The sequence below is a fragment of the Triticum aestivum genome, chromosome 1A (genome assembly GCF_018294505.1).
Source record: "Triticum aestivum cultivar Chinese Spring chromosome 1A, IWGSC CS RefSeq v2.1, whole genome shotgun sequence".
NCBI classification, from domain to species: domain Eukaryota; kingdom Viridiplantae; phylum Streptophyta; class Magnoliopsida; order Poales; family Poaceae; genus Triticum; species Triticum aestivum.
This window is the reverse complement of record NC_057794.1, coordinates 496,960,532-496,984,614: the sequence shown is the minus strand read 5'-3', so window position 1 is coordinate 496,984,614 and position 24,083 is coordinate 496,960,532. Positions and strand designations below refer to the sequence as shown.

The 24,083-nt window shown below is 47.2% G+C and overlaps 2 protein-coding genes across 2 annotated transcripts; one reads left to right on the top strand and one right to left on the bottom strand.

Moving 5' to 3' along the window:
* Positions 1–6,755: 6,755 nt before the first annotated feature.
* LOC123158775 (probable WRKY transcription factor 70) lies at positions 6,756–8,006 on the top strand. The gene is made up of 2 exons (XM_044576648.1): positions 6,756–7,119; positions 7,217–8,006. Exons 1-2 carry the CDS (start codon positions 6,845–6,847, stop codon positions 7,869–7,871), a joined length of 930 nt encoding a protein of 309 aa, XP_044432583.1. The 5' UTR covers positions 6,756–6,844; the 3' UTR covers positions 7,872–8,006.
* Positions 8,007–15,804: 7,798 nt separating this feature from the next.
* On the bottom strand, positions 15,805–19,048 carry LOC123060106 (nascent polypeptide-associated complex subunit alpha, muscle-specific form). The gene is made up of 4 exons (XM_044482677.1): positions 18,618–19,048; positions 18,029–18,491; positions 16,764–16,891; positions 15,805–16,634 (listed from the first exon to the last, which is right to left on the bottom strand). The coding sequence occupies exons 1-4, from the start codon at positions 18,726–18,728 to the stop codon at positions 16,140–16,142; spliced, it is 1,197 nt and encodes a 398-aa protein (XP_044338612.1). The 5' UTR covers positions 18,729–19,048; the 3' UTR covers positions 15,805–16,139.
* Between the last annotated feature and the right edge of the window lie 5,035 nt (positions 19,049–24,083).

The window sequence follows — 24,083 nt, the reverse complement described above, 5'->3', positions numbered from 1 at the left end:
TTTGACACTGATCCGAATGATTCTAAATCGCAAACCGAATACGTGTTTACATTAAACGGTGGAGCTGTCAGTTAATGCAGTTCTAAACAAAGCGTTGTGGCGGGATCTACATGTGAAGTAGAGTACATAGCTGCTTCGGAAGCAGCAAACGAAGGAGTCTGGATGAAGGAGTTCATATCTGATCTAGGTGTCATACCTAGTGCATCGGGTCCAATGAAAATCTTTTGTGACAATACTGGTGCAATTGCCTTGGCAAAGGAATTCAGATTTCACAAGAGAACCAAGCACATCAAGAGCCGCTTCAATTCCATCCGGGATCTAGTCCAGGTGGGAGACAAAGAAATTTGCAAGATACATACGGATCTGAATGTTGCAGACCCGTTGACTAAGCCTCTTCCACGAGCAAAACATGATCAGCACCAAAGCTCCATGGGTGTTAGAATCATTACTATGTAATCTAGATTATTGACTCTAGTGCAAGTGGGAGACTGAAGGAAATATGCCCTAGAGGCAATAATAATGTTATTATTTTATTTCCTTATATCATGATAAATGTTTATTATTCATGCAAGAATTGTATTATCCGGAAACATAATACTTGTGTGAATACATAGACAAACTAAACGTCACTAGTATGCCTCTACTTGACTAGCTCGTTAATCAAAGATGGTTATGTTTCCTAACCATAGACATGTGTTGTTATTTGATTAACGGGATCACATTATTAGGAGAATGATGTGATTGACATGACCCATTCCATTAGCTTAGCACCCGATCGTTTAGTATGTTGTTATTGCTTTCTTCTTGACTTATACATGTTCCTATGACTATGAGATTATGCAACTCCCGTTTGCCGGAGGAACACTTTGTGTGCTACCAAACGTCACAACGTAACTGGGTGATTATAAAGGAGCTCTACAGGTGTCTCCAAAGGTAAATGTTGGGTTGGCGTATTTCGAGATTAGGATTTGTCACTCCGATTGTCGGAGAGGTATCTCTGGGCCCTCTCGGTAATGCACATCACATAAGCCTTGCAAGCATTGCAACTAATGAGTTAGTTGCGAGATGATGTATTACGAAACGAGTAAAGAGACTTGCCGGTAACGAGATTGAACTAGGTATTGAGATACCGACGATCGAATCTCGGGCAAGTAACATACCGATGACAAAGGGAACAACGTATGTTGTTATGCGGTCTGACCGATAAAGATCTTCGTAGAATATGTGGGAGCCAATATGAGCATCCAGGTTCCGCTATTGGTTATTGACCGGAGACATGTCTCGGTCATGTCTACATTGTTCTCGAACCCGTAGGGTCCGCACGCTTAAGGTTTCGATGATAGTTATATTATGAGTTTATGAGTTTTGATGTACCGAAGTTAGTTCGAAGTCCCGGATGTGATCACGGACATAACGAGAAGTATCAAAATGGTCGAGACATAAAGATTGATATATTGGACGACTATATTCGGACACCGAAAGTGTTCCGGGTGATTTCGGAGAAAACCGGAGTACCGGAGGGTTACCGGAACCCCCCCCCCCCCGGGAGAAGTAATGGGCCATGTGGGCCTTAGTGGAGAAAGAGAAGGGCAGCCAGGGTGGGCCGCGCGCCTCCTCCCCCTGGTCCGAATTGGACTAGGAGAGGGGGAGCGGCGCCCCCCTTTCCTTCTCCCTCCCCACTTCCTTCCCCCTCCTAGTAGGAGTCCTACTCCTACTAGGAGGAGGACTCCTCCTTGGCACGCCTATAGGGCCGGCCGGCCTCCTCCCCTTGCTCCTTTATATACGGGGGTAGGGGGCACCCCTAGACACACAAGTTGATCCACGTGATTGTTTTCTTAGCCGTGTGCGGTGCCCCCTTCCACCATAATCCTCGATAATATTGTAGTGGTGCTTAGGCGAAGCCCTGCAACGGTAGAACATCAAGATCGTCACCACGCCGTCGTGCTGACGGAACTCTTCCCCGACACTTTGCTGGATCGGAGTCCGGGGATCATCATCGAGCTGAACGTGTGCTAAAACTCGGAGGTGCCGTAGTTTCGGTGCTTGATCGGTCGGGCCGTGAAGACGTACGACTACATCAACCGTGTTGTCATAACGCTTCCGCTGTCGGTCTACAAGGGTACGTAGATCACACTCTCCCCTCTCGTTGCTATGCATCACCATGATCTTGCGTGTGCAAAGGATTTTTTTTTTGAAATTACTACGTTCCCCAACACTATTTCCACTAAGGCCCATGTAGGCCCATTAAGCCCCCGGGGGGTTCCAGTAACCTCCCGGTACTCCGGTAAAATCCCGATTTCACCCGGAACACTTCCGACATCCAAACATAGGCTTCCAATATATCAATCTTCATGTCTCGACCATTTCGAGACTCCTCGTCATGTCCTTGATCACATCCGGGACTCCGAACAATCTTCGGTACATCAAAACATATAAACTTATAATATAACTGTCATCGTAACGTTAAGTGTGCGGACCCTACGGTTTCGAGAACTATGTAGACATGACCGAGACACGTCTCCGGTCAATAACCAATGGTGGAACCTGGATGCTCATATTGGCTCCCACATATTCTACAAAGATCTTTATCGGTCAAACCGCACAACAACATATGTTGTTTTCTTTGTCATCGGTATGTTACTTGCCTGAGATTCGATCGTTGGTATCTCAATACCTAGTTCAATCTCGTTATCGGCAAGTCTCTTTACTCGTTCCGTAATACATTATCCCGCAACTAACTCATTAGTTGCAATGCTTGCAAGGCTTAAGTGATGTGCATTACCGAGAGGGCCCAGAGATACCTCTCCGACAATCGGAGTGACAAATCCTAATCTCGAAATACGCCAGCCCAACAAGTACCTTTGGAGACACCTGTAGAGCACCTTTATAATCACCCAGTTACGTTGTGACGTTTGGTAGCACACAAAGTGTTCCTCCGGTAAACGGGAGTTGCATAATCTCATAGTCATAGGAACATGTATAAGTCATGAAGAAAGCAATAGCAACATACTAAACGATCGGGTGCTAAGCTAACGGAATGGGTCATGTCAATCACATCATTCTCCTAATGATGTGACCCCGTTAATCAAATGACAACTCATGTCTATGGTCAGGAAACATAACCATCTTTGATCAACGGGCTAGTCAAGTAGAGGCATACTAGTGACAATCTGTTTGTTTATGTATTCACACATGTATTATGTTTCTGGTTAATACAATTCTAGCATGAATAATATAAACTTTTATCATGATATAAGGACATAAATAATAACTTTATTATTGCCTCTAGTGCATATTTCCTTCATCAGGAACCTTCAAGGAGGGGATAATGCACAAGTCGGAGGAGGAGGGGACAACAAGAACATATGAGGAGAAGGACGCGATGCAAACGCTTGGAACATGTGATTTGTACATGTTGTTGGTTTAATGTGATTGTTCACGCAACTTTTAAAGAACTATGTACATGTTTGCTTGATGTGCTAAATGTTTAAATTTGAAGGGAGTCGAAGTGTTTGACTGAGAAAACCAAAAAAAATGGAGATTGAGATAGGACAACTCTGAGTTTGTGCTCGCTTGCTCAGTCTCCAAATGCATATGGAGCGTGCGGCATATGCATTATGGTGATTGCAGATATGACAACTCTGCTAGAGTTGGTCTAATAGGTCATATTATAATTCCATAGAAGAAGTGTTTGCAAATAAATGGATAAACAAAAGTGGTTGCAATTAACTTAATTTGAAAAAAAATGCATTAGGACAATTCATTTGCAAGCTAACTTGGATCTGTTAACAGGAAATTAAGACTATCTTGCAAGTAGCAACAATATAAATAAACTAGAACAGCCATACGAGTCAACATGGACAATGATAAGCTAATTTGTGTGCTTATCCTGAGATAAAGTTGATGTCATAAACGGTATTTTGAGCATTGTGTCACGACATGACATAATTAATGGCTTCCACACAAAATAAATAAAATGATGCCCGAACGGGTGCTTTCCATGTAGTCTTACCAACATCTAATCATAAGTCATGTGCACACAGCACACACTAGCTAGCCAGCTATGGCACCAGCTGAATTCACAACTACAAGTTGTTGGTGGTCCATCGAAGGTTGCATTATATTGAGATAAAATTTGGTGCTTTTAAAATCACTCCAAATGATGTAATGGACACGTTTTTAGACAACTGTGTCGCGCACATTAGATATCTCTCTCAACGCGGTCACCAGGAAAGATTTATCGAGCGCAAATTATTGGAAGCGCATCGAGGATGGATCTTCCCCTCAAATATCTCATGAACCGAGGGTAAGACTCAAGAGATTTGTAACCGTTGGTCGGGTTGCTTGGAGCAAGTGAAGCACACTCCTCCTAGTGATTGCATCATTATTTTGAGAATTCTCATTAATTTGAGCATTTGTTTGTTCTAGTATAACATATCCCAAGAAAGGTCCAAACTAATGGCCAAGTTTTAAGGGAAATCGTTTGGCCTCCAACATTGTTGGAATTTTTTGGAAGGCCATAAGAAGTGGAAGTCGGGAAATGAAGACGGTAGTCTACAAACTGGGAAGTGCAACAATTCGTCTCTCGATATGGACGATGATAGTGATGACGATGGTCCTAGAGAGGAATCGTAAAGGTGTCTAGAAGTCCCACTCATGTGTCTAGAATAGTCGGCCCGATGGGAGGAAGAGAGGAAAGGAGAAGCTCAAGGAAGAAGGACAGGCGGCGGTTATGAAGAAAAATATCGACGAGTGATGCGAACAAGAAATGACTTAGCTGAAAAGAGGAAGCAAGAGAACCTAGAGACAGAGAAATGGAAGAACCAAGAGAAGAAGGCAAGATGATATGCTATGCAACAGAGAAGGCGGTGTCAGGAACAGATTGAGGCGCATATGCTTGAAATTCATATGGACAAGGAGGCGCGTAAGTTCAACTTAAGTTCCGGAGGATCGGACGACAAGTGAACAAATTTTCGAGCTGAATCAACTCATCATGTTGGATCTGAGCCAAATGGATCTGGTGGCGCACAAATTTTGGGAGAAGGTGTGAATGGTGATCATACATTTCAGCAACCTTGAAGGAGGGGACAATGCACACGCCAGAGGACGAGGGGACAACGAGAACATAAGAGGAGAAGGGGACGGGGCAAATGGTTGGAACATGTGATTTGTGTTTGTTCATGCAACTTTTAAAAAACTATGTACATGTTTGCTTGATGTGCTAAACGTTTAAATTTGAAGGGAATCGAAGTGTTTGACTGAGAAAACATAAAAAATGGAGGTTGAGATAGGACGACTTTGAGTTTGTGTGTCGCCTGCTCAGCCTCCAAATGCATATGGAGCACGCGGCATCGAAGAAGTGTTTGCAAAGAACTTGATAGACACAAGTGGTTGCAATTAACTTTATTTGAAAAAAATGCAATAGAACAATTCATTTGCAAGCTAACTTGGATCTGTTAGCACGAAGAGCATCTTGCAAAGAGCAACAATATAAATAAACTCCCCGTAAAAAATAGAAAATAGAAAAAACATACTAGTCGGCATGGACAATGATTAGCTAAAGTACGTGTTTATCCTTAGGTAATGTTGATGTCATAAACGTTGTTTTGAGCATTGTGTCATGACATGACATAATTAATGGCTTCCATAATAAATAAATAAAATGATGCCCGAACGGTGCTTTCCGTGTAGTCTTACCAACATCTAGTCATAAGTCATGTGCACACAGCACACACACTAGCCAGCCAGCTATGGCACCAGCTGAATTCACAACTGCAAGTTGTTGATGGTCCATCCAAGCCTGCATTGAGATCAAATTTGATGCTTTTAAAATCACCGCAAATGAAGTAACGGACACGTTTTTAGACAACGGCGTCGCGCACATTAGATACTCCTTTGAGGTGTGTCTTGACGTGCTAGCTAGGCCGTCAAGTTGTCATCGTTCATCGTCAGGAAAAACTCAAAGTTGATCCTTCGATACAGAGGGAGGTCAGTGGAGCCCCCTTTTTCCATATTCAAAAAAATATTAACCACATTTTTGGGAGATCTAGAGCTAGATTTTTTTCCATAAAATAAAGTTGTTACGTCACACCAAAATACAAACCACAAGTGTTAAATTTAATAATAATAAAATAGTAATACTCAAGTTTACTTTGGACTGAGTAAAGGAGAATTTGCACCAGCTCTTGCCAATGCCGAGCTGCCAACTGTGTCACAGCTTAATGGGGGGCTAGGTCAACTTCTGTTCCGGACGATGGTTGGCTAACCAGAAGTTTTAGACAACAAAATTAGCTTAAACTATGGCTCCTTCAGTTGCATGAAATGGCCAGAATGAGGTATTCCGAAAGAAACGTACCACCTGATGCTGATGGGTGCGTGGATATGCACGTAGCTCGTCTTGTCTTTTGTGAAGTTCTCAATTGACCAGTCAAGATTTGCACCCCGTGCTTTCTTAATTTCCTTGTAAAACATGTACTAAATCTAGTCACGGTAAGCACCTAAATTCCCGTGCAATTTGTATCGATGTGCTGGGTGAGTGTGAACTCTCGTCTTGGTCCCCTGCAAAGACTCTCATTAGTTTAGCTCAGCGACGCGCCATGCAACGCGGCGCATGATCGAAGCGATCGCGCGTGGCACGTGCGGTCAATTGCTCTCACTTCGAGCTCGATCGATCCAACCGAGAGCTCAGCCGCGCGTATAAATGGCCACCTTTCCACCTCGAGCAAAGCAATTAGCTAGATCGAGGCTTCCTTACATCGAGGCAGCAAATCCAGAGGCGCGCGCAGAGACAAAAGCAAGAAATTAAGCTGTAAAGGGAGAGGCGGTAGTCTAGATTCTAGAGGACATGGCGGCACTCGTCACTCCAGCTGCTTCGGTGGTGTCCGAGCTGGTGGTGCGGGGCCGGGAGTCCGCCGCCGTCCTCGAGGCCCTGCTCCAGGGGGGCTCGCCGCAGGAGCACGGCGGGATCCGGGAGCTCGCCGCGGAGATCCTTCTCTGTTGCGACCGCGCCCTCGCCGCGCTCCACGGTCGCGACGGCGTCCATGCGGTCGCGCTCGCCAGCAGGAAGCGCAGGTCGTCGGAGCCCGACGGCGCAGCCTCTCAGACGAGGCCGAAAAGAAGGTAAGCTAGCTGTAGTAGTGTCTGCTTGCTCCGGCGTTACTATTTCAGTTCAGGCGAGCAAACGACTTAACAAGATCGCTTCGTTACGTTTTTCCAGGATGCGCGCGAGCAGCGGATCGACGGCGACGAGGGTCGAGAAGCGATCGACGGCGGAGGACGGGCACATATGGAGGAAGTACGGGCAGAAGGAGATCACGCACAGCAAGCACCCGAGGCTCTATTTCAGGTGCTCCTACAAGCACGACATCGGCTGCCCGGCGACGAGGCAGGTCCAGCAGTCGGACGACGACCTCTCCCTCTACGTCATCACCTACTTCGGCGACCACACCTGCTGCCACGGCGACGAAGCCGTCGCCGCCGCAGAGGAAAAGGACGTCAAGATGCAGCCGTTCGTCATCAACTTCGGGATCGGGTCGGCCACAGAGAGCAGCACCAGCGGCTCGCCTTGGCAAAACTCTGATGACGGTGATGGCCGGAGCGAGATCCCACGCTCGTCGCACGCCGTATGCTTGCCGGAGGGAGGAGAAGCAGATGAACTGCGACTGAAGGTGACCAAAGTTGAGACAACTTCGTTAGGCTCGCAGCCAGCGAGCCCGGCGGCGGCAGAGCTGAGCTCGTCACCCGACGTTTCCTGTGCTTCCCCAGCATGGGATCCTTTATCCAGCTGCTGGGAGTGGGATCAATTCGTCGAGAGCTCATTCGATTTCGTTAGTAGATTCATCGATTTCGATGACTTTGCTTTGTACCAATAGCATGGTGAATTTCCTCCGTGTGATGGTTATAGCTAGATGGTCAACTTAATTTTGTGAGGGATATGGATTTCTTCTACTATGGCGTTCTTTGCACTAGCGATGAGCGCACGCATGAAAGCAAGTGTGTAACATATACTCCCTCCGTCTAGAATTACTTGTCCCGTAAATGAAGGTATCTAGACGTATTTTAAGTTCTAGATACATCCATTTTTATCAATTTCTGCAACAAATAATTTGAAATGAAGAAAATATATTTTTGGTTAATGTATTCGCCTTTACTTCTAGAGCTTTAGAAATTATGTTGTCACCATGCTCCTCTTCGTTTCTTCCTTCCATTTCAATGGCGGCAAAGTCAAGGAGGAGGCACCATCATTGGCTTGTCATAGAGGTGGTGACGAAGGTGGGTCCCGCTCCATAGTGGTTAGGGTTCAGGGGTGGGTTGCCCACATGCCACCGGAGAAGAACCCGCGACACCTTGGCTTAGAGAGATGATTGGTGAGAAGACCATGCATGAATGCCAAGGACCACAAGACGAGAGTACAACTAGTGGTCATTCATCGATGGACGGATCGATGAGCGGGAGAGAGTAGATGATGACAGGCTCCTATAAATATTTACCGCGGTGATGGATCAGCATGTGACGATAGCTGCGGGAGACAAAAGGAGGACATTGGAGGCAATAGAAGAAGAGGCTCATCGGAGCTCGACAATGATGGTGGTGGCGGCCAAAAGATAAAAGGGAGGGGAGATTGGGAAGATTTGAGAGAAAGAGAAGGGAAAACTCGTTGGATGCAACGGATCTAACAAATTTTTTATAATTTTAACCAAAACCCCTTCCGATTTGAGGCAACCAAATAGGTAAATCTCATCTTTGTGCAATGAAACTCTGCAGTGTCCATAGAACATCCAAAAATTCAAACTCCGATGGGATCAAGCGAACCGAAGGCCGTTCATATCAGCTTTGGTCAAACCCTCTTTGCAGAGAATATATAATCCACATCTGTATCTGTGGCCAGATCATGATTGTATTTTAGGGGTGTTAAATATGATCATTTGTCCCTGGAGATTAGGAACGAACCGCGCCCACTGAAGCCCTGATACAGCCCGGACGTAATAATGCTTACCTCACGACACTGAAGGAAGCACTAATAAATTCATGGCCATTATTCTATTGTGATGGAGAGATAGACAATGGAGCATATATATCGATGCTTATGTGTAAGGCTCACATCAACACCCTCCGTGCAACCCATGGGGGGAGGCGACGGCATGCATACGACTATGTGATCGAAGTGTTGAACTTAACCATGCATCGTGTGAATGCTTGCATTGCATGAGGGGGATGCCTGCAAATGTATAGTAAATAAAACAACATTAGGCGGGGAGGAGGGGTCAACTCCAGCCTATGTGAATTGGTACATGGATTATTTAGATACAGATGTAGCTAGACATGTTTTAATGCTAGATACATCCATATTTAAATAAATCTAAGACAAGAAATTTAGAACGAAGGTAATATATATTGCTGGAGTGATAAAACTGAAAGGAGTACATGCAATCTGCAAGTGGGCGCCTGAAATTCTTGGCATGTGTAGTCCGCATACCTCCGGCTGCACAGCGTCAGGCTTCCACAAACACAATGGTACCGTGCAGGGTGAGCTGGAGAAATCCTCGCTACAGTCGTTGAGACTAGGAAAAATGCAGTCGTTTTTTCAGGGGGCTGAAAATGGAGCAAAATTACTCTTTTTTCGAGAATCTGGAGCAAAATTACTGATCCTGCGGTCCTACTGCATCTTCGAGACCATTCGCGATGCGGCCGGGGCCTGAGCAAGCGGCGGGAGAAACACGAGGATGCGCGCGGGGTTTCCAAGGGTTTTTTTTTCAGTCGTGGGTTTAGATGGGTTGCTTTTCTCACTAGTGGCCCATTCAGAACAAGAGGACCGTCGGCCTGGTAAAGAAATGGGAGGACATAGCAAGCTTTTAGACCAGGCTATATCGAGCATGTCGCGTACGCGCGTGGGCCAGAATGCGTACGCAAATCAGTTCTGCTCTCCTTCAGCCTGCCGACGCCGAGTGCCATCTCTGCACTTCCGCACGCACTGGAAGCTGTATCCCCTCTCCTCAAACAGAAAAAAAAGGAAGCAGTATCCCCTCTCATGGCATGGCACTTCTGTGGCTGAGTGCCAGTCAATGCTGTAGAAAATTGAGCACCGGAGAGCCGATCCTCGCTGGGTTGCGTAGTGCTAGTGATAGCCGGCCAAACATCAAAGTCAGCATACCGTACTATCCTAAACTGTAATATGAGGCTCAATATAGTAAATCCAAAGCTGTATACTAAACCGAAGACAGTTATTTTGGGACGAAGGAAGTAGTACCCTGCTCAGCGTAGTTTGCCAGATCCCAAAGAGCACTCGGCGCAAAGCTGAGCGTCATGGGCAACTCACAAGGAAACCTAACGTTGTGCACAGCTGCGCACATGTCGAAGACTTTCTGGTTTTTTGTGTTTTTTCTTTAAGGCCGGTACTCTGCGCCGGCGTATCGGTCCAAATTTATGCCGGTCTGCTGCCGAGCGTTGGATCTGCAAAGGTGAACGGACGAGATTGTCGCTGCCAAGTCATCTTCTTCCTTCCACGCACGCACAAACAGAATAAATGGATCTACGCCGTCCAGACTCTTCGTGCTCGCCCTTGGCTGCCGTGTCGGAGCTCGCCGAGGCCACTCGCTGTTGCCAGTCTTCAGGGACGCTCGCCACCACAGCTCGTCGGGGACGCTCACCATATGCAGCTCCGCCGGGCCTGTCAAAAAGAAAAAGACGTCCCTAGTTCCGTCGGGCCGGGCATGTCTCCCTTCTCCTGGTTGCAGGACCGCCGGGGGAGAGTTCTAGCATCGTCACAGCCCGCCGTCGTACTCGCCACACGCCCATCACAGCACCACCATGCAGCTCCGTCGCCGCCGCTCGCCATTGTTAGCTAGCCGTTCTCCGTTTGAAGCTTTTTTAGAAGCACGTTGCAGCTTTTCTCGACGCCGGTTGTAGCAAAATCGACCTCACCGGCTCCGGCAAAACGCCCCCGCTGGTGATAACATGGCCGTATGGTTGTAGCATTCTGTGTCGCCGGTTGTACCAAAAGTGTACACCGGTAGTAGCAAAAATCCGTCAACAGTTGCAGCAAAAATTCATCTCGCCGCCGGTCGCAGCTCCGCCATGATAGATGTAGCAAAATGAAAAAAGTCCACATAACCCCCTGAGGTTTCTTGAAACGGACAATATACCCCCCGAAGTTTAAAACCGGGTAAATAACCCCCTGATCTTTCCCAAACCAGGTGAATCACCCCCTCACATCTACTAGACTGGTTTTTCAAGCGGTTTTGGTGACTGGGCAGATTGCAGGTGCCAGGTCGGCATGGTTCCTGGCCTCCTCCGATCCTTCTGCCATTGCACGTCGCGCCCAAACCACTCGTCGACCTCATGGTAGCACCAACAAGCAGCCGGCCACGAGGGAGCCAAGCCCAGCATGGTACAAGAAGTACCTTGTGTCGCATGATGTGCTACTGTTGCGCCCACTCTGCGTGACCCCTCGCCTTCGTACTCTCGTTGAACCCCGGGGGAATGGCTTCTCGAGCTCCGTCCTCCTCCGTAAAAAAATTGGTGCATCAATCGGATGGCAAATTGGCAAGGCCCCCGGCTCCTAGCGGCGCACCAGCTCCTAAAAGCAAGCACACGCAACTGCACCGTCGTCGCCTTAGTCGCCTCGGCAGCCCTCGCCGGCCGCGTTCGCTTTGTCCTCAAGTCGACAATAGCTCGCACCTGCACCACATACAGAGTTCGCGCCCATGCCACCTGTGGCTGGGGCTGCCGCCGGCAGCTGGCGACGTCCACCATTTTAGAGCTAATCACGATTAGAATAGTCATGTCTAGCTTGTACATGGTGGCACATACTTCATGTGTGTACGTGTGTGCTTGTCCAGGAGAGAATCGATTCAACAGCAGTATGTATGTACGTGTGTATTGTCTCCGGCGGAGCTTGAGTTCACGTGCCATCGGGACCTCGTGCCTACCTCCTCAAGTGCACGCGGCTCACCAGCTCCTCGTGCTTCCGGCGCTCGTGTCCTGCTCGTCACAGTCGTAGATGACCTCCACTGTCCGCCTCGGAGAGCATGAGTATGACTGTACCAACCACTGGTCACGTGGGAAGCAGCAGGAGCGCTATGGCGCAGACAGCCATAAGGATCCCTCAAACCTTGGGCGCATGCACTAGGCAGGAGAGCAGGTTCAAGGACGTTGGCCTGCCTGGTCGAGGGGTTGCCTTTCGATGCAAGACGCTGCTGGCTTCGTGCAGGCTGCAAGACCTGGAGCTGGGAAGGCTCACCGCGCGCCAAGAAGATCACAAAGTTAGAAGTGTGGGACTCGGCAAGCTACATGTTGATGTCCTGTGCCATGAGTGGTACCACACTGGTTCGTGCTCGGAGTAGTATGGTCGAGGCCAGGTGCATGTCGGGAAGGAGGAGCACCTCACCACGTCATCAAAACCACCTACAAAACCACTCTAACCAGGGTTAGGGGGTGATTAACATGGTTTGGAAAAGTTCAGGGGGTTAGTTACCCGGTTTTAAACTTCAGGGGGTAAATTGGCCGGTTCATGAAACCTAGGGGGGGGGGGGGTATGTGGACTTCTTTCGTAGCAAAATCCATCGCCGGTAGTACCAAAATTCAACAACGGTTGCAACAAAAAAAGCCACTGCCGTAGTAGGTCATAGCTCCGCCGCAATGGATGTAGCAAATCCGGCGCCAGTAGTAGCAAAAAATGGCAACGGTTGAAGCTTTTTCACATAGCGGTTGAAGCTTTTTCCGGCATCGCTCGTAAAATATTTTCCATGGATGAAACTGTTTTCCCACCCCATTGAAGCTTTATCCCATGGTTGAAGCTTTGTCCTTCGCCTGTTGAAGCTTTTTTACACACTGATTGAAGCTTTTGCCGCGCAAGTCGAAGATTTTTCGCACGGGTTGAAGCTTTTGATATTTTTTTCAAAACTATGACGCATTTTATAGCAAATTCAAAAACTATAGCAAAGAGTGAAGAAAAATCAAAACTAGCATCCCGTCGGGCACGCGTGGGCCGAAAAGGGTGTTTTCGGCCTTGCCTTGGCCGAAAAGGTGCGTACCTGGGCCGAAAAGACCTTTTTGGTCAGGAGTAGGCCGAAAAGTCCCTTGGGCCCACCTTTTCACGTTAATGGTTGACCGAAGTAGCATGGCTCCACTCTTCGGCTTACGTTAGGCCGAAGCGATTTTTTTTTTAAAATTTTGATATATAAATACTATGCAACCATTGCCCATCTTAGACATTGAAAAAACATATTTTCGTGCAACCCTTTCCCCTCAATATTTTCCCGCCAACTCTTTTCCGCCACCCGTTTCCCGCCAACCCCTTCCTGCCATATGTTCCTGTCACCAGTTTCCCACCAACCCCTTCTCGCCATATGTTCCCGCCAACCCTTTCCCGCCATACCACAGTATACCATTAAATAAATTCTTCATATTTTAAAAAAATCATGTTTCTCAAAATCTTTTCACTTTTATTAAATGTCTTCACAATTCAGAAAAACATTAACCGTATATCACAAAAATATTCAATGTGTCTTCAGAAATTTTTTAGCTTATACTACAAAAATGCTCAGTGTATATTTATAAATTGTTCATCACTTAAAAAATCAATAAATGTTTGGAATTCTATAATTTTGTTCATGTGTCCAATAAATTTTCACGTTTTAAAAGTTTGTTTGTATTTCGGAAATTTTTATTTTAAATAATTATTTAAATTGCTAAAGTAAAATTGTTCACTTTTTTCGAAAATGCTAACTTTTTATAAAGAAAGGGATCGGTAGTTGTACATTAGCCAGATGCTATCCTATTTGGCTGGTAACACATATACCCAGCGTGAGGTCAGGTTTTTGACTCCATCGCTTGCGCTTTTATCCCATTTTTTTAAATATGAAGATTTTATTTAATGGTATACTGTGGTATGGCGGGAACGGGTTGGCGGGAAGGGGTTGGCGGGAAACGGGTGGGAGAAACATATGGCGGGAAGGGGTTGGCGGGAAAGAGTTGATGGAAAAATATTGAGGGGAAAGGGTTGCGCGAAAATATATATTTTCAGTGTCTAAGATGGACAATGGTTGCACAGTATTTATATACCAAAATAAAAAAAAATCGCTTCGGCCTAACGTAAGCCGAAGAGTGGAGTCATGCAACTTCGGTCAACTATTAACGTGAAAAAGTGGGTCCAAGGGACTTTTCGGCCTACTCCTGACCAAAAAGGTTTCGGCCAAGGCAAGACCGAAAAGTCCATTTTGGCCAAAGGGAGGCCGAAAACACCCTTTTTAGCCCACGTGTGGCCGACGGGGTGCTAGTTTTGATTTTTCTCCACTCTTTGCTATAGTTTCCGAATTTGCTATAAAATACGTCATAGTTTTGAAAAAAAAATTGAAGATTTTTTTGTTTTATGATTTTCATGGTTGAAGCTTTTATTATGTCGGTTGAAGCCTTTTTCCTTGCCGCTTGAAGCTTTTAGCATTATGCATGTTGCCGGTCGGAACACGCCTTGTTTCTGGTAGCAAAAATCCACGCTGGATGCAGCTATTTTGTCGACCGGTTCCAGCTCAAATCCACGCTGGTTGCAGCACCGGTCGCCTCTCATTTGAAGCTCGTCGTTGAGCTCCACCTCGCCGCTCGTAGCATCTAGTCTCGCCGGTTTTCAGCTTCCGAGCTGGCCAGTTCCAGCGTTTTGGCCTGCAGGTTGTAGCAAAAATAGATGTTGGTTCCGGCATCGCAGCAGCGCAGGGCTCCCCCCTGTCGTCGTGTCCATCTCCGATGAGAGATGGTCGACGGGGATCACGGGATTCAGGGCGAGCGTTGGCCATCATAGAGAAAGGAAAAGGAGGAAGGAGATTGAGGGCGGAGGGGAGGAGGGGGTGGAGGAGGAGGAGGAGGGTTGCGGCAGCGAAGGCAGTGTTGCGGGACAGGGGACCGGAGTTGCGGCGACGCCGGTGGTGTAGGACGGGGAACGGAGTTGTGGGGATGGGCGTGAGGGAGCTGAGCGATGGAGAAGGAAGAAGGATATGTGCTGCAGCAGATAAGGGAAGGGGTGCGCTGTTTCTGGTCGCATGGACGTGAGACCGGCGTAACGGTTCGGCCAGTGCCCCGGCTGGAAACGTTTCTCTTTTCTTAATGACAGTGTCAAGTTCCTCAACTGGCGCATAGTTCTGAAACTCCAACCATGCCGGCCCTTCCCCGTCAGCACCACACACGACTACGCTGAGGATTTGCAGCTCAGCGAGACAGTGCACCGCTAAATCCAGGGTCGACGCCACGGACGATGGACTCCAGAATAGAGATGCTCGCACCCAGTGCCATGATGTGCAGCGCCGATGGGAAGTGGTCAGATGTGGTTTAAATTTAGAAAGTACTGGCTAATTTTATTGAAAAAAAGGCGCAAAATCATCAAAGAACTCATGAGACTTCAGCTAACTAAGAGAAGAGCCAACCCCGGTCCTTAAAACAGATCTGATTCACAGCTAGTCAAAATAACATGAAATTAGTACAAGTGAAGCACAGATGCATGAGGAGGCGAACATGATGATACACAGCTAGTCAAAGTAACATCAAATGAATACAAGTGAAGCACAGATGCATGAGGAAGGGAACAAGCCCTATGGAGATGGTGATTCAGCAGTCGGCACTAACCACTGCTTCTCCACACCTCCCTCTTGAAACTATTTTCATCACAAAGGTCTATCAAGCATGTGTCATGTGTGGGTTTCAACTTAGCTGCCCCAACGTACACACTACACAGCACATAATCAGTGAGTAGTAGAACACATAACACGTTGTGGTTTAGAATTCAGGACTCAGGATAGAAGTATTCAACACGAAAACTGCTATGGGGAAAAAAGAATGATATACTCTCCGAAAGAATAGCGAGGGTGTGTTTGGTCATGTAACTAGAGCTATGGTATTACAGCCAAAACAGCGCAATTTGTACCACTAGTTCATGGATCAGCTCGTAAACAAAATTACTAGTGGAACACTATTGTACAAACCGTACTAATACAAGCAAGCCTTTGATATTCCAGGATAAGGGTCACCTTGTCAAGCATGGATCCATCGAGTTTCAGGTTAAGGTTGGATACTGTATTTGCTGCGAGCCATTCAGATGAACTTATCTTCTCCCGTTTCACAAGAAAGGACAGGTCCTTCCAACATTATGTTGTAGCTTAGTCATCCCAATCTACATCCCATCCGTCCTTGCTATCGGTTGGAGATCTATTGGTTGGAGATCTCAGAGAAAGGCCATTTGCCGAGATGCTTCCAGCAGGTCCTCTTTCTGAAGGTTTTGCAGGTGCTTCCTCGTCATCCCAGTCATCATCCCATCCATCTTCCCAGCCATCTCCTGTGCTTGTAGTGTTGTTTGCACCTGATGAGTCAGGAGCTTGAGCCTGAGACCCCATCTCAAGCTGCTGATATGGGACCCCACCATCGCGCTTTGTCCCTGCAAACTTGCAACAAGCAAAGACGGCCCCAACCAAGACAAGCGTGAAAACACCAAAATAGGCTCCATAGATTGGCTTCACAGTCGTTGCATAAGATGTAAGCTGCTGAAATTGTTGTTGCCAATCATAAACTGGCTGCCTGATGCGCAAGACACAATGCCCAGTCCCAACATTTAGGGTAACCTCTCCACCATTTGGACTGCTAGAGCTTATGTTAACCTGGCAATATGGATTGATAATAAGTTTAGAAAGGCCATACAAATAAAGAATAACAGTTAAATTGACTGAACCACCAGTGCACCAAGAAGATAACACATACTGCTTGTTAAACAAATGAAAGTTGCATACCCTTTTAGATTCACCCTTGCTGAGAGGTGGCAACGTATGGGCTATACTTATATCTGATGTTGTTTTGACATCAACAGTTACGGTATTCTGCCCTGTATTCTGGACTATAAAAAATTGTCCACTTGAAGCTGCGAGAAGAAATAAACATGAAGCTTTCTGAAGACTCATGGCATTGAAGGTCATAATAGATAGTCAATAGCATGATATAAACCAATTTATAACTGTGAGAGAAAACAAACATAACGCTTCTTCAGATTCATTAAAGTACTCCCTCCGTCCCAAAATAAGTGTCACTTATTTTGGGACCGAGGGAGTAAAAGCCAAGCTAGATAGACCATACTATGAAGCTAGGAGGAATGCTACCACACACAAACCAAATTGTTTGTCAAAGTACCAGATGTTATTCTCTGGAGATTCTTAAGCTGTACATAAATATTGAATTCACTAAAAGGTAACCAGTATGCTCTGACGTGACTGTCCACTAAAAACACTAAGCCGCTAGCTGATGTACATAGTTACTTAGCACTCCCTCCGTTCCTAAATATAAGTATTTTTAGATATTCCAACAAGGGACTACATACGGAGCAAAATGAGTGAATCTGCACTCTAAAATATGTCTATATACATCCATATGTAGTTTGTATTGAAATCTCTAAGAAGACTTATATTTAGAAATGGAGGGAGTATTAAACAAAGCCCTCTGATCTTTTATGCAGCAAAAAAAAAAAGCTCCTTCACGCACAATATACCGCGTCAGTACTTCACCATCTCACTATATTTCCAAATGGACCATAGTTACCGAATCATAACAAGGAAGGCCATGCCACTTAAGATTCAACATGGACAATGCATTAAGAAGATAAAAATTGTACAATACCAAAAGATACGTCAGTATTACTTGCGCTGTATATAGATTCCATAGACTGCGGTGTCAAAGTAGTTATCTGTTCTAAATAAAAGCAAATGGAATGAGTATCAAAACTTTCTATGTTCTCAGTAAAATTTGATTTGCAGAGGCTCCCGCTGTCTTTGCACTTGAAGGCCAATGTCCAGGGTTAATCTTAAGCACTAGCTACAACTCAAGCCAACGCTCATAAGAATGACTGAAGCATCAATGTCCAAGTTACAAGAAACCTTTATGCATCATCATTCATCACACTAGGTGGAATGGAGATTGAAGCCGGAAACAACTATATCATGGACATATATTTAGGAATAAGTCGGTGACTTGAAGCTTCAAGTTTCAGCATGACTAGTAATGTTACCTGTCTTAGACACCTGAAGGCAAGCAGACAATCCTTCAATTGAACATGTGTCTACTGGATCCTTACACTCCTCAGCCACCTCTTTTGATTCAGTTGCGGGCTTCTTGTTTCCTGAGCCTCCTCCAGTTGATTCAGGGCTTCCGGGAGGGGGGCTCTCGTTGCGCCCATTCTTCGCTGGCACCGGCTGTGCAGAGACCTCCGCGTCACTCCCTTTCTGCCCCTTACTCTCTGGCACACCTGATGGTGGCGGTGGAGAATCCTTTGGTGTTTGAGTCTTTTCCGGCGGTGGTGGTGTTTGCGTTGTTTCTGGCGGTGGCGGTGTTGGCGTTGTTTCCGCCGGCGGTGTTTTCTGGTGCTGTTTACCAGTCTCAGGATTCCCCGCCGGAGTCGATGGTTGCCCCGGTTCTTTCGAGGCGGCGCCCTTCTCAGATCCACCTGTAGCCACGTTAGGTACAGGCGCTTCCTGGAGAAGAGATCAAGACAAGCACTAAATCAAAGCTCGCCCATATTCTCCGAAGAACGCCAACCCATTCATCAACAAAACAATACGAGCTAGCTGACTCAAACAAGTGCAATCAGCAATCCTCACCTCGCCGGAGCCGGGCTTCTTGCCCTGCAAAACCCTAGCCGCCGCGGGGTCCGGGAGCAGGGCGAAGGCCAGGAGGAGCGCCGCGAGCGCGGCGAGTCGGAAGGATCCCATCGAAATTCGGGCGGGCGAAATTCCGGCGCGGCGCGGGGGCGGAGTCAGCCGGTCCGCTGTCGAGTCCGGCGGCGCGGGGCCGGCGCGGATCGCATCGGCCGCGGCGGGGGATCCGGGGGATCGGGATCTGGGGGCCGCGCGTCGATCGAGATCTCTGTGGCCTGCGGAGCTCGGGCGCTTCCGTCGATGCGCGAGCGGGCGCGGAGGGGCCGAGGAGGAGGAGGAGGAATTGGAAGTTTCGCAGGTCGGAACGGGGCGTGGAGGTGGCAGGCTTGGGCAGGCGGCCGCGCACCCGCTCGCGCGCAGGTGCTCTGGTCGCGGTTGACTCGAGATTCGGTGGTGAATTTGGACCGGTATGGGGAGGTTTCGCCAGAGATTTTTTTTCTCAAAATAGGACGAACCCCTTTTTCTTGCGAGTGGAAATAGGGCCAACCCATTTTACACATGCAAAATAATACTAGGAAAACTTGTTGAAACTTTGCCTCAACTTTCTTGTTGTTGAAATTTTGAAAAGGAAAATGATTCGTTCTAGGCGACCCGTCGCACGTGCAACGTCCCATCAAAGCGCGATTTCCGTCCCCTGTCTGCTTGCCACGTTGTGTGTGGGCCCCACCCCACCACGGTGCATCGCACTTATCCTCTCGGGATAGCTTTTTTTAGCAAGAAAACTAGGTCTTTATTAATCAATACCGATGTTTACACGAAAAGCGATTGGGTCACTCGACGTGCCCAATCAAATATGGTGCCCGTAAGGTAGAGAGGTACCTGACCTAGCTAACCTATGAGCTTCAGTATTTGAAGCTCGAGGTTCGAAAACAAAATTACAAGAAGTAAAATTTCTCGCAGTTTCTAGGATCTCTCTAATAACACTTCCATAGCTTCCTCCCACGCCCTGGCGAATATGGTTCACAACCTGTTTACAATCTGATGCAATTTGGAGATGTTGTAAACCCAAGTCTTGCGCCAGTGAAAGAGCTTCTCGACAAGCTAAAGCTTCCAAACTAGTTGGATCCGATAATGCCCTGGATAACTAACATTGACGACCCAAGATAGGAACCATCTCGATCACGACAGATGGCTGCTGCGGTTCCTGCATTGTGTTGCACCAAAACTCCGGCGTCCACATTTATCTTCACTAGTCCCTCATCAGGCGGGATCTAGCATCGTTGCTGAAGGAAATATGCCCTAGAGGAAATAATAAAGTTATTATTTATTTCCTTATATCATGATAAATGTTTATTATTCATGCTAGAATTGTATTAACAGGAAACATAATGCATGTGTGAATACATAGACAAACAGAATGTCACTAGTATGCCTCTACTTGACTAGCTCGTTGATCAAAGATGGTTATGTTTCCTAACCATAGACATGAGTTGTCATTTGATTAACGGGATCACATCATTAGGAGAATGATGTGATTGACATGACCCATTCCGTTAGCTTAGCACACGATCGTTTAGTATGTTGCTATTGCTTTCTTCATGACTTATACATGTTCCTATGACTATGAGATTATGCAACTCTCATTTACCAGAGGAACACTTTGTGTGCTACCAAACGTCACAACATAATTGGGTGATTATAAAAGTGCTCTACAGGTGTCTCCGAAGGTACTTGTTGGGTTGGCGTATTTCGAGATTAGGATTTGTCACTCCGATTGTCGGAGAGGTATCTCTGGGCCCTCTCGGTAATGCACATCACTTAAGCCTTGCAAGCATTGCAACTAATGAGTTAGTTGCGGGATGATGTATTACGGAACGAGTAAAGAGACTTGCTAGTAACGAGATTGAACTAGGTATTGACATACCACGATCGAATCTCGGGCAAGTAACATACCGATGACAAAGGGAACAACGTATGTTGTTATGCGGTCTGACCGATAAAGATCTTCGTAGAATATGTAGGAGCCAATATGAGCATCCAGGTTCCGCTATTGGTTATTGACCGGAGACGTGTCTCGGTCATGTCTACATAGTTCTCGAACCCGTAGGGTCCGCACGCTTAACGTTACGATGACAGTTTTTTTAGGGTAAATACCGCCGCTTTATTTAATTAAAAGTCCGCAAAACCCGGAATGTCATCTGAGATTACACTCAAAATACAGTCTGGGGGCACCCCCAACCAGACCCTACATAGTTCGTCTCCTACCCCTACTCTAGCCAACTTATGCGCCGCGACATTCGCAGATCGTCGAACCCAAGTAACCTTCACGTTTTGCTTCGTCTCCAGCAGTTGTTTTATATCATTGATCCATGGTCCAACTGCCGAGAAGTTCCTGCCGGTTTGGTTGATCATCTGGACAGTTTGAAGACTGTCCAGTTCGACGTGGATATTTTGGACACTGCCGAGAAGTTCCTGTCGACCCCAGAGGGCCAGGATTTGATGCGAGATCCATTCTCGTCCAAGGTTTGGTCGACAGGAACAGGGCTCACCGAGAAGGTCACGACAGAGATGCACCTACCAGCAGCAGAGTACATGTTTCGGGGCCAGAGTGCTTTAGTAGAGCCATCAGGGCCGCTGTGATTCCTCCCAACTTCAGGTTGGCGACTGGAGTCAGTAAGTTCACTGGCGAGTCCAAGCCCGATACTTGGCTTGAGGACTACCGAGTGGCCGTCCAGATTGGCGGCAGCAATGATGAAGTGGCCATGAAGCACCTGCCTCTCATGTTGGAGGGCTCGGCCAGAGCATGGCTGAACCAGTTAGCACCTAGCAGCATTTTCACTTGGGAAGATCTCTCCCGAGTGTTCGTCACCACATTTGAAGGCACATGCAAGCGACAGGCAGGGCTGACGGAACTGCGGTCTTGCATGCAGAAGCCGAATGAAACTTTGAGGGATTACATCCAGAGGTGGATCATGTTACATCACTTGGTGGAGAATGTGCCTGACCACCAAGCAGTTTGTGCCTTCAAGGAAGGCGTCAAGTACAGAGAACTGAATTTGAAATTCGGTCGAACCGGAGATATGTCCCTGAATCGGATGATGGAGATTGCCACCAAGTACGCTAATGGTGAAGATGAGGATCGACTCAGGAGTGGCAAGCTCAAGTCAGTCACCCAAGAAACCAAAGGAAATTCCAATCGGAAACAGAAGCGGAAAGCCGAGCCAGCGGCTCCCGGGGAAGCCTTGGCTTTAACCCAAGGAAAGTTTAAAGGGAAACCTAAAGGACCTTGGAACCCCAAAAAGGTTAAAGACCAGGACGGAAATGATGTGTTGGACTTACCATGTCTCGTCCACACAAAGAAAGATGAAGAGGGTAATTTCATTTACCCAAAACATACCACTCGACAGTGTCGACTCTTGATCCAGCAGTTCCAGGGCAAGCAGCCCAAAGGTAAGGAAAAGGAGTCACACAAGGTCGAGGACAAAGAAGACAGTGATGACGGATACCCTCAGGTCAATTCCACTCTGATGATTTTTGCTGATGTTGAAAGCAAAAGTCGACTGAAAGTTATTAACCGAGAGGTGAATATGGTCGCTTCGGCGACACCTAGTTACCTGAAATGGTCTCAGACTGCCATAACATTCGACCAGTCTGACCACCCAACGCACATCGCCACCCCTGGGAGGCAAGCTTTGGTGGTCGACCCAGTTGTTGAAGGCACTCGACTGACCAAATCCTGATGGATGGTGGCAGTGGTTTGAACATATTGTATGCTGAGACGTTGAAAGGGATGGGCATTCCGATGTCCAGACTCAGTGCCAGCAACATGAGTTTCCATGGAGTCATTCCTGAGAAGAAGGCTAAATCGCTCGGCCAGATTGCTCTTGATGTGGTTTTTGGTGATTCCAAAAATTACCGCAAAGAAAAGTTGACATTCGAAGTTGTAGACTTCCAGAGTGCCTACCACGCTATTTTGGGGAGGCCGGCTTATGCACGCTTCATGGCCCGACCATGTTACGTGTACCTTAAATTGAAGATGCCTGGCCCCAAAGGTGTGATCGCTATTACGGGCAATCGGAAGAAAGTGGAAGAATGTTTTCAGAAAGGTTCGAAGATCGCTAATGCTTAGATGGAAGTGGTGGAGTTGCAGGAATACCAGAAGACTGCAGACCCGAGTGATTTGTTGCGAGCCAAGAAGCCTGCTACAGAGTCAGCTTTTCAGTCGACTGGCGATACGAAGACAGCTCACATCCACCCGACCGACCCCAGCGCTGCTCCAAGTCATATCTCGACAACACTCGACTCCAAATAGGAAGAAGCGCTCATCCAGTTCCTCCGTGAGAACTAGGACATTTTCGCATGGAAGCCCTCTGACATGCCGGGTGTTCCCAGGGACCTGGCGAGCACCGCCTAAGAGTCGACTCAAAAGTACAACCTGTCAAGGAACATCTCCGATGGTCCGCCGTCCAGAAGAGAAAGGCCATTGGCGAAGAGGTGGCTCGGTTCTTAGCGGCGGAGTTCATCCGAGAAATCTACCACTCCGAGTGGCTCGCCAATGTTGTCATGGTCCCCAAGAAGGACAAGTCACTTCGCATGTGCATTGACTTTAAACATATCAATCGGGCCTACCCGAAAGATCATTTTCCTCTCCCCCGTATCGACCAGATAGTTGACTCGACCGCGGGATGTGAGCGACTATCTTTTCTAGACGCCTATTCTGGGTACCATCAGATCCGTCTATATGGACCTGACGAGATCAAAACAGCTCTCTTCACTCCATTCGGGTGCTTCTGTTGTGTTACCATGCCATTCGGCCTCAAGAATGCCGGAGCCACATTCAAGAGGATGATTCAGAAGTGTTTGCTCACCCAAATCAGTCGGAATGTGGAGGCGTACATGGATGATATTGTAGTCAAGTCACGGAAGGGTTCTGACCTGCTGACTGACCTTACTGAAACCTTTGCCAACCTCAGAAGGTTTGATATCAAGCTTAATCCATCAAAATGCACATTCAGGGTTCCTGGCGGAAAGTTACTCGGTTTTCTCGTTTCCGAACGGGGAATCGACGCCAATCCAGAAAAAGTCAGTACTATACTCCGAATGAAAAGTCCTGTGCGAGTGCACGATGTTCAGAAGCTTACTAGTTGCTTGGCCGCCCTAAGTCGATTCATATCTCGTCTCGGTGAAAAGGCATTGCCTCTTTACCGATTGATGAAGAAGTCTGACAAGTTCGAGTGGACTCCTGAAGCTGATGCAGCATTCGCAGAGCTCAAAGCTCTGCTCTCCACCCAGCCGGTGCTTGCTGCCCCAATCAGCAAGGAGCCTTTGCTGCTTTACATTGCAGCCACAGGACAAGTCGTCAGTATGGTACTTACGGTCGAGCGGGAAGAAGAAGGGAAAACCTTCAAAGTTCAGTGCCCAGTGTATTATATTTCTGAAGTCTTGACCCCATCGAAGCAAAGATATCCT

What these genes read in the sequence shown, in the direction of transcription:
- LOC123158775 (XM_044576648.1), top strand. Translation starts at nt 6,845, where the DNA reads ATGGCGGCACTCGTCACTCCAGCTGCTTCGGTGGTGTCCGAGCTGGTG. An exon ending in CAGACGAGGCCGAAAAGAAG is followed by an intron (nt 7,120 to 7,216) that starts GTAAGCTAGCTG and finishes ACGTTTTTCCAG; the next exon opens with GATGCGCGCGAGCAGCGGAT.
- LOC123060106 (XM_044482677.1), bottom strand. Translation starts at nt 18,728, where the DNA reads ATGGGATCCTTCCGACTCGCCGCGCTCGCGGCGCTCCTCCTGGCCTTC. An exon ending in AGAAGCCCGGCTCCGGCGAG is followed by an intron (nt 18,492 to 18,617) that starts GTGAGGATTGCT and finishes TCTCTTCTCCAG; the next exon opens with GAAGCGCCTGTACCTAACGT. An exon ending in GCAAGGGTGAATCTAAAAGG is followed by an intron (nt 16,635 to 16,763) that starts GTATGCAACTTT and finishes CCATATTGCCAG; the next exon opens with GTTAACATAAGCTCTAGCAG.